This window comes from Cydia amplana, chromosome 22 (genome assembly GCF_948474715.1).
Source record: "Cydia amplana chromosome 22, ilCydAmpl1.1, whole genome shotgun sequence".
Lineage (NCBI taxonomy): Eukaryota > Metazoa > Arthropoda > Insecta > Lepidoptera > Tortricidae > Cydia > Cydia amplana.
In genome coordinates this window covers 2,032,073-2,042,549 of record NC_086090.1, presented here as the reverse complement: position 1 = coordinate 2,042,549, position 10,477 = coordinate 2,032,073, and the positions used below count along the sequence as shown (strand labels likewise).

At 36.5% G+C, this 10,477-nt stretch overlaps 1 protein-coding gene across 1 annotated transcript; it reads left to right on the top strand.

The window, feature by feature from the left end:
* The first annotated feature begins 15 nt into the window (after window positions 1-15).
* LOC134658418 (ubiquitin-conjugating enzyme E2 H) lies at window positions 16-9,943 on the top strand. The gene is made up of 5 exons (XM_063514100.1): window positions 16-192; window positions 4,957-5,033; window positions 7,893-8,060; window positions 8,568-8,696; window positions 9,742-9,943. The coding sequence occupies exons 1-5, from the start codon at window positions 140-142 to the stop codon at window positions 9,921-9,923; spliced, it is 609 nt and encodes a 202-aa protein (XP_063370170.1). The 5' UTR covers window positions 16-139; the 3' UTR covers window positions 9,924-9,943.
* Window positions 9,944-10,477: the final 534 nt, after the last annotated feature.

The following is a 10,477-nucleotide window of genomic DNA, read 5'->3' as shown; positions in this document are numbered from 1 at the left end:
TTTGTGTCCATTGTTTTTCTACAATGTTATTTTTCTGACTGCTGCTAGTGGACGAGAAATTTGGTCGCGCGGAGAAGTGAGTGGGTTTGTGCTGGTGTTCGTGTTCGATATTGTGATTTATTAGTAATAGATCACGAAGATGTCGTCACCGAGCGCTGGGAAACGTCGGATGGACACAGATGTCATCAAACTGTATCCTTTCTTTGTTATCGTCATTACTAGCCCTACTGCGTTCGAGGGCTTCCATGTAAATAACTGCCTGAAGGGCCATCAGCTGATTGTCACAGCCCCTATTTAAAATCGATATGGTCTGTGTATATATTAATTTATCATGTTTTTATCCTAAGATTCATCGTGTGGAAAGCATTTGGTACATAATTATTAATGTTAATTAGACCTTAGACTATTTATCTGCAAAAGAGCGTGCAGTCTTTGTGTGACTCCGTGGGCCTACGTATCTATATATAACACGTTGATAAACACATACATTACTACGGTCGCGCGTTCACGGCGCTCTTCCGTGTGTTAGATTGTGATATTGTATTTCGTAATTCGTTATGTAGGCCACGGTCTTAGTTGCGCATTTTTTTTCTACACTTTGTTACGGTCCTAGACTCGAACGGATTATGAAGATGGTCAATTCTGTTACAGCAATTAAATGCTAATTGCCCAGAGTTTATAGCTACATGGTACAATGAAAATATAATTATCTAGTGGCCTCACCCTTGGCTGTTTGTAACATGTCTTTGTCAACACGAGCTTTTAATTGATAAAGTAATAAAAACATACAAATTTAATAGTCTATGTCTATCTCAGTGTGTTGACCTTGCTGGTAATTAGTATGGCTGTGGTATATTTAATTTCATCAAATAACCTGGGGTCACTGTGAAGTTCATTGTTTCTTTGGTATTTTGCCAAACAAAGAAAATGTATGGTTAAATAATTATTATAAATGGCTCAGCATTACACAGTATGCTATTATCTTTTAGAATACATAGAATCTGTTGAAATACAATACACAACAGGATTATGTTGATTACAAGTAAACATAGTACTTGACTATAAATGTTTTATTGACTAGTGAAATAGCTATTGCGGCCTTCTTGCAGAATACATTAATGAATTTAGTAAAATATTTATGCTTCTAAAGCAAATTAGTATACCTATAGGTTGTTTAGTGAAATACGAAAAATGAAAGTACACAATATTTTTGACGGTCTCTTATATAATAAAATGAATGTGTTACTTGTTTTGCTTTAACAGAATGTTCCAGTGATCATAATTAGAGAAAGTGAAACAACATCTTTTTTATTCTTTTTATTTAAAGTTATTTATATCGGCTCTGGTTTAAGTATTTTTATTTTGTTGCTGGTCTGTTATTTTTATTTATTATTACTATTCATTGTTCAGTAGTAAAATTTCAGTTTATTGTACAGTCAAGTGTAAAAATATGGGTGCATACAATTTACTCATAAATATCTCCCATAGTTCATAACAAATAATTTCACTGACATAAGAGCTATGGGACATATTTTCGAGTATGATGACTGCACTCATATTTTTACACTTGACTATACTTTTTTTTTTCTTGACCATACTAAAAAACTTGATTATTATGGAAATAAAAAGGAGCCTTTTGAAGCTCCCTGCCAATTTGATTATTTTGCTTATACAGTTGGTCAAACCAATTTGTCAGTAAATAACAACCAAAAAAAAAACTATAGGTACTCATCTTTTTCTTTTGGGTGCTAGTACTAGTGTAAGACAAAGATTCAAAGATAGTATGATTATCTCTGTCTATGTGTGAAATGAGACTGTCCTTTGACAAACTATAGTTACTTATTCATTTTAAAGGGAATTTAACTGAAAGTTAGCATTATAATATTCTTCATACGTTTAATACAAATAGACAAAGGTTTATTGTCCTGAATTTGATGTCTTAAGTCAATAAAATGAATCAAGTACCTACTCTTTATTCTTCATCAATATAAATTATGAATAAAAGGCAGTCTTATCACTATAAATAAGCAATCACATCCAGACAACCATTGGGCAGAAGGGATTGTGCCTATTTTTTTATATACTAAATCAGTGGCATACAAGCATATGGCCCGCCAGCAGTATTGTAGCATTTGTAGCCTATGGACGCCTGCAACTATGTCACCAAATCGAAAACTGGTAGAGCCAGGCTAAGCGAACTCTGCAGCATTTTTGATAGCACAGAGACTTAAGTGTTATTATAAATGACGTTGTTATACAAAGTGTTATTATAACATTAAGTAAAACAGAATTAAAAAAGAATGAATATGACGTCAGTACTACGTTTATTTTTTGAATAAACACATTAATAGTCACACTTTTTTTTAAACCATTGTAGGTACTGTCTATAGTTCGTTTTTTAGCATTAGAAAGAACTTGCAAGAAGGTAAGCGATCTTGACATGTCTTTTAACTGAAAAACGCTTTTTAAAAATCAAAAACTATTACTTATGAAAGCAGAAGAATATAAATTATCGTATTAGATTCATAATTGTTACATATTTGCCGTAACATATTTTAAAAATGTGTTTTTCTATTAAGACACATCAAGATTGTTTACCTTATTTCTAAATGCTAAAAAAAAACGAACTATAGTCAAGTCTAGTGTCTTTAAACTAAAGTAACTATTTTTGACATTGATGGAGAACCATAATGAGCTTGCCAAATCATTACTTGCCTCATTAATAATCATTATAGGTAATGAATTAATGAAATTCTACCTTCTGTTGCATTGTTTTTACTAAAGCACCCTGGGTACTGAGTGTTATTTTAAAGTTATGTTAATTGTCCGTCACTGCCACGCCTTGCATTCCAAATGTGGTATTTTTACTTAATTTTATATGACCTTCCTACTCGCTAGCTATTTTCAAACACAGATAGGTAGGTACTTCAGTTACAGTCCTTAATTGTGTGGTTCTCCAGAAATTCCTGGCATGTAACACCTCTGGTGGTGCAGGCGTCCATAGGCCACGGAGACTGCTTACCACCAGGCGGGCTGTATGCTTTTTTGCCACAGACGTATAAGAAAACATGCGAGAAACATTAAAATGCCATTTCCGCCATTACTCACAGCGTCTGAGCGATCGCAAATCAGAGCCAACAACCCAGACGTATCGATTTTCAACATTACCTACCGTTTCACGTGCAGCTAATACACATGCAATCAATATTATGCATTATTTAATATACCTACTAGCTACTGCCCGCGACTTCGTCTTCGTGAAATGATGATGATGATGATTAGGTAATAAAAGCAGGCAAGTGCGAGTCGGACTCGCCCACCGAGGGTTCCGTACTTTTTAATATTTGTTGTTATAGCGGCAACAGAAATACATCATCTGTGAAAATTTCAACTGTCTAGCTATCACGGTTCATGAGATACAGCCTGGTGACAGACGAACAGTGGAGTCTTAGTATGATTGTCTCATGATTGATAAAAGAGGGACGGGTAGTCTATCTCGCCGCGAGATATTGTACTGTCGCGCCAATCATGTGCTAGCCCGGCTGTGACATGGAAACCCTTTCCTAGAGTCCTAGAGCTAAGTCAAATGAACGCATAAGCAATTCAAAGGGAGAGCCAATCGTTAGGGCTATTCGATAAACGACTAAGCCATTAAAAGGCTTTTGTCTGGGAAGGGGTTATACATTATAGTTAGTATTTTTATTTGAAATACGAGTTATCTAGCTTCTAGCTTAGATATACGATATACCTAATTCTGGCCACTGTACTTCAACTGTAATCTATTCTGCAATTAGCTTTATCTATCATACATCGACCCTTAGTTTTCTCACGATGTCACGGAGCTGGCCGCAATCTTATCTTCCGCGATAGTGACACGAACAACTACCGCTTATCTTATCTTTTCTTTGCCGTATTTTGCCATAGCGAGCGCCTAGGGCAAGCAAGTGGGTTTTTTTCTAGTAGTTACCAGTGGTAAAAGGGGGGGAAAAAATTCCCAGTACATAGTTACCACTGGTAACAACTTGGTGGTAATGGTCCGAGAAAATGGTTATTAGCCGTTATCTGAGTTCATTTTTAGTGTTCCGTACAAAACTTTGTTCACGGAACACTTATGGGATCACTTCGGTCTTGCAAATCAGTTAATTTTAATTAAGTTTTATTTTTCTTGCCTCCTTGCCCTACCTATATACTAACATACATGTTAGTTGGGGTAAAATCTTGGACATTAACCCTATATTGGGCAAGGGTCTCAAAAAAAACCATCCTATAACAACATCTTTTTGTATTTTTTTCTTGTACCTACAGAATTTTTTGGACTATACATTCGCGATGAGGCTCGAATTGACGATTCTTTTCAGTCTTGCCCGTTAAAGGGTTAAATTAGAACTATTCTTGATACTCGATATAGCTCAAATTTGGTACTTGTACTGAAACACCGATAACATTGCACTATGCAATATTATTGATGACAAGCTGATATGATGATGGAGACCCAAGTGGCGATATGAAGTAAGTGATAAAATAAGTAAAATGATGTAACCTTCGTACGGAACCCTAAAAAAGTAACGAGTTTGGGTTACTTTTTAGGGTTCCGTACCTCAAAAGGAAAAAAAACGGAACACTTATAGGATCACTTGTACGTCTGTCTCTCTGTCTGTCTGTCCGACCATCCCCCCCCCCTTTATCTCAGAAACTACTGAGTCTAAAATTTTGAAAAAAATACACAAGTTTTGTAGTTTTTTACCTATAGATGACAGGAAAACCTATTAGAAATACGCAGTCAAGCGTGAGTCGGACTTAATGTACCCTTGGAACGCGAGACCGACTCGCACTTGGCCGGGTTTTTTTGATATCACTATTAGTAATAGTGAAATATTTTGATTATACAGAACAAGTTACAAGGAAAAGAGGGATAATGCAATGAATTTAATTAATTTCCTTGACTAATTTTGTCAGCATTGAAAGCAAGCACGAGGTGACCATATTGGGCGGGCTCAACGAGTTCTGCGTGAAATTCTTCGGACCCCCAGGAAGTGAGTAATCATTAACCTTTTGGACGCCAATGACCGATATATCCGCACCGTAGGTTCAACGCCAAGGAACGATTAATCGGTCACAGACCACAGAGCAACATAGACCTACGTGCATATGCATAAAGTTCAATTTCAGTTTTGACACTTCGGTGACGTGGCGTCAGCGTGACAGCTTTTGTGTTGGACACGGCGTCGAAAAGGTTAATCAATCCATATCTAATAACATTTTATTTATTTTTATTAACCTATCATTATGCAACCCATGTATGTACAGTCGCCATCAGATATATCCGAGCGGCCGGTGTGCTCATAAATATCTAAACACGCACTCTAACGCCTTGACAATAGAGGCGTGTACAGATATTTGTGCGCACCTTGGCCGCTCCGATATATGTAGATATCTGATGGCGACTGTACGAGTCAGCATCAACCAATCAACTGAAGTCTTGAATGAAACTACTAAAACTTTCGGACGTGCCGAAAATGTATTTTCGGTAGTGTCCAGCCAAAGTTTTGATTTCTCCAGGTTTCGGCACAAAAATACATGCTTCGGCTAATACTTACTATTACCTACTTATTCTGTGCTTCGGCCGAAACTAGAACAAAACCGAACCTTCGGTTTCGGAAAAATATCAGGTTTCGGTCGGACACTACATTAAATTAAAACTTAAAATTTAGAATTAGACCTTTTTAAGCTATGAAAAATATATGCATATATGCAACGTCGTAATGTCAAAAATTCTAGATTTTGAGCCAATATTGTTGTACACCTTGTAAATGTGAGTTAAACTCATCAAATAAGTCTAATGCACCAGCCTCGGAAGCAATAATTTCCGGTAACAATTAAATAAATTACTAAAAATACAAACAAACAACTTTTTTCGTTTGGGACGCCCTTTCCGCCCCACTGACCGACTCATTGATGCAGAAACAATACACCATTCAAGGTTTTAAATCAGATAATGTAAAGTGTAAAGATAACTAAATTATAATTTCGCACAAATGTTGTGCGATCACGCGATTAATCAGATTGTTCTGGTTGAGTATTTGAATACTTAATTATAATAATGATTATAATAAACGCACAGAACTTACTGGAGACTCGATACGAGTTAAATAAATTAAGCGTGAGTGACCCGTTTGAAAAATATCAACGCGGGTCACTCACACTTTATTACAGTCGACTTAAAACTCACTCGAGTGACCCGTTTGAATATGTATTTTTAAAACGTGTAAGGTAGGATACTCGTATTTTGATGTTCACATCGCGTTGAAGCGTCTTATTAAGGAGTATATGTACGTACCTACACCTAGTGTTGAGTCGCTCACTCGTGAGGCACCTCATTTGTACCACTCATTTTGTTAATTTGTCGCAGTACTTCGTACCGCAAAAATGTCTTACTTCACTCCTCTATTCATTTTACTTGATTCTAAAATTATCTTTCTCCTAAAAGTTCTATTCTTAACCTCCAGAATTGCACTCCAATTAAATGTTACTATTTATTTATTTATAAAGGAAGTGATGAATACATAAATATGTATATACATTAAATATTTTTGTCGCCGTTGGAATTAATGGAATAGTCGACGCTGAAAATATGCTAGTACCTCACCTCATTTGAAGTAAGACATTGTAACACCTCATTTTAGAAAATGAGGTACTCATACAAACTCATTTTAAATTGATGTCCTACCCATCACTACCTACACCTACACTTATAAACGCCAACCTTGAGGTAGAATAAATAAGAATACCTTCGTCCTAATTAAGGTCTGTTTTTATACGAAAACATTGTGTACACGCAAGAATGATTTGAGATTTAACACAATATCTAAAAAGATCCTTTTGAGAATTCTGTGAAACTTTTAATCTCCAAGCAAATCCAATATAACGAGACTGATTCTGTCAGACGCTATGTATCACTACATTTTGTTAATTGGAAATGTAAAACAACAACAAAAAGTTCCAATAAGATTCAAACAAGATGGCGTGGTGATAAATTATCATTTTGGTAAACATTTGTAGAAACAAACACATAACAAGGTAAAGTAGCGGCACTTCCCAGTTTTCACTTCTCAGTTTTGACGTTAAATAAATGTTAGACGATTACTTAACCAGGAGAAAGGAAGAATGTCGCTTTAAATTTAGTCGGTGCGATATTACGTTACACGTACACGCAATAGTCTAAAAGAATGCCAATTGGCATACCGATGTAACCGCTATATTAATGCCCATCTTTAGTCTTGGTTTCAGTGTCATTACGTCCATAAATCTGTCTAACAAGACATGATTTTAATAAAAACATTGTGTACATCAAAATTATTATACATACAGAATTAAATAGATGCTGTAGTGTTTCTATTTTTATGGTGACACACACTGTTGCAGTGTATTTTAGTTGTCTGTCACTATTTATTTGATGCTCACTATACACTATCCCCATATCTTAACGTCAAATAATTATAGAGTAAAATGTCAATTGACTGTTACTCTACCCAGTTTTAACAAAATTTCATTTCACCATTATTGCTTTGAAATACACAACAGCTAAGAGGCTCGCAAATATCTGAACGCACCTCTAATTATTGTCTAGGCAGTAGTCCTTCATCTTCAGATATTTAAAGTGAAACTTTTATTTTACAATTATGCATACATACTTGTCGTCAATGTTATACTCTAAAATGGTTTATTAGGGCTTGTCCTGAGTTACGAACACTGCAACGCTTTGCGTGTTGTTACGAAGTTTTTGCACCACTCCCTAAGACTCTTGAGAGCAGTGAATTTTGTTACCCAAGTTGATTATACCCGAAAAATTTACAAAAATTCCACTAACATGTACTTTCATTTTATATTTCCAGCCCCATACGAGGGTGGCGTGTGGCGCGTGCGCGTGCACCTCCCCGACCACTACCCCTTCAAGTCGCCATCTATCGGCTTTATGAACAAGGTCTACCATCCCAACATCGACGAGGTATCCGGCACTGTATGCTTAGACGTTATCAATCAGGCCTGGACCGCACTTTACGGTAAATACTCCTTCAACATGTATTCACACTTTCAACCACTGAAACAGAGTACATGGACATTACTAACCTTATGTACATAGGCTTCATGAACATGGTTCATCATGGCCTTCATCCCAACATGGACGAAGTATAAAGAAAGCCTATATGCCTTGACGCCCTTGACGGTATCAACCACGCCTAGATCTATAGTACATATTCCTTCAACATGTTGTAATCGCACTTTCAACTAATGAAACAGAGTATATGACATCGAGTGAAGACTTCAATACGATTTTACTTTGACTCAACCTAATATACTGCCCACTACAACCAGGTTATGGCCTTGATTCCAGGTCCCGTTCTACTAATCAACCTGTTTTTTACCGGTTGAAAGTGATTCTGTAATTGACAGATTGACACTATGATTTCCACGAGTCGGCACGGAAATCATTGGATAAATTGGATTATCATATCCATGTGCAAAATAATAATATTTAAACCAAGTAATTTACATCCTTCATGTTTCAGATCTGTCAAACATATTCGAGTCGTTCCTACCACAGCTGCTGACGTACCCCAACCCCATAGACCCGCTGAATGGAGACGCTGCCGCCATGTACCTGCACAAACCTGAAGAGTACAAGAAGAAAGTTTCAGGTCTGTATCATATTTTATGTTGTCTTTCGGATTTGAGATTTGGGCCCTTAACCCCTCAACTCCCAGTCCCAGACAAATTAGCCGGCCAAGAGACCTTTTACATTACAATTAAATCTATTTGCTAACCATCGGTGATATCGCTTCGATGAAAAATGTGGCTTTCCAGCTGTCCTTATGTCAAAACTTCAAAAGGGTCCTTATGCTTCATTTGCATGCACGATCCTTCTGACTAGAGTTTGGCGACTAGAGTCTTGTATTTTCTAATGTGTTTTGGTTAGAATACCTATTTTTAACTATTGACGCAAAGAGGTGTTATTTATATATTCATTACATCTATGATTTATAGCTAAGACGCCAAAACATTACAAATGTTAATCTAAACTAAACATGAACATTAAATACAAATATTATATACACTGTAAATTTGCCAACATGTTGGAATAATTTATCAATTATAAAATTTATAAAATACGTTTAACGTGTGTACTGTGTACGTATTCCTTTGTTTGTCTGTGATTTTGATGTGTTTTGAATTGAAGGTTTTTAGACATTTGGCGAATTGGTTAAGCATTCGGAAATGTCATCCGTTTTTTCAGTTTTATGGAAAATAGTATTGATCTATTCTACTTTTGATATCCTATTAAAACAATATATAATTGTAGTATGCTTTATACTTTGTATGGGGTCTTTCGGCCCCCTACCGCAGTGAACGACGTATCCGTTCATGTAATTGACGGATTGTAGTTCTAGATTTCTAGAATATAATAAACGAAATAAAAAGAACATCCCTTAAGCTCCATGAAAAATGGTCCAAACCATACTCACAAATAATCAACTGGATCAAAGTCAAAATACAAATATCAATCATCAGAGCGGTCTCTCTAAGAATTAGAGGAACGAGAAGAAGGATAGAAAGATTTGGATCTGAAGACGGCTGTGGAATACCCATCCTTGAAGATTAGACTTCTCTTCTTTCCACCGTGTTGTATTATTTGTATTATTTAATGTAATAAAATAAATCTTAAAAAACGAGATCTCTCCCCAGATTACGTAAGAAGATTCGCCACAGAAGAGGCCCTGCTCGAAAAAGACGCCATCACCGGCATGGGCGGCGCGCCGGCGTCCTCGTCGGCGAAGGCCAACGGCGCCGCGAACAACAACGCCTCCGACACCGAGAGCTCCATGAGCGACTTCAGCGACGACGAGGCGCACGGTATGGAGTTATAACGCACGCCCGCGCCACACTCGCTCACTGCCGCCGTGCAAGTGCACGCTCAGGTGCAAGTGCCGCCTGTCGGCTGCCGTTAGGTTTTTCAATTTAGAACTGACGGAATGTCGGGGGTTTCGAAATTGTACATAGTTAACGAAGTTCGTCTGCGATTTAATTGATTTATTTATAGTTACCTATATGCAGTTCGATAGTAAAAAGAAATAAACGAATATTGTTACATTTACATGGTTGTAAAGTAAACCATCAAAGTAGGCAGTTTAAAGTATTAATATTTGCTATTTTAATCATCATATGAATGCAGCTTAATATGTACAGGCAAGTGTAAAAATATGCGTGCATACAACTTACTTAAAAATATGTCACATATAGTGTGTCAAAGGACTGTTCCATTTCAAACATAGACAGAGAGATTCATACTATCTTTGTCTTACACTAGTACTAGCACCCAAAAGAAAAGGATGAATATAGTTTTTTTGGTTCCTATTTACTGACAAGATTTGGTTGACCAGCTTTAGTTCTTAATTCGCTGAGATAAGAGCCATGGGACATA

Excerpts from the sequence above, each read along its gene's own strand:
- LOC134658418 (XM_063514100.1), top strand. The coding sequence starts at position 140 with ATGTCGTCACCGAGCGCTGGGAAACGTCGGATGGACACAGATGTCATC. Across the intron at positions 193-4,956 it reads GACACAGATGTCATCAAACT|CATTGAAAGCAAGCACGAGG; the intron begins GTATCCTTTCTT and ends TAATTTTGTCAG. Across the intron at positions 8,697-9,741 it reads GTACAAGAAGAAAGTTTCAG|ATTACGTAAGAAGATTCGCC; the intron begins GTCTGTATCATA and ends ATCTCTCCCCAG.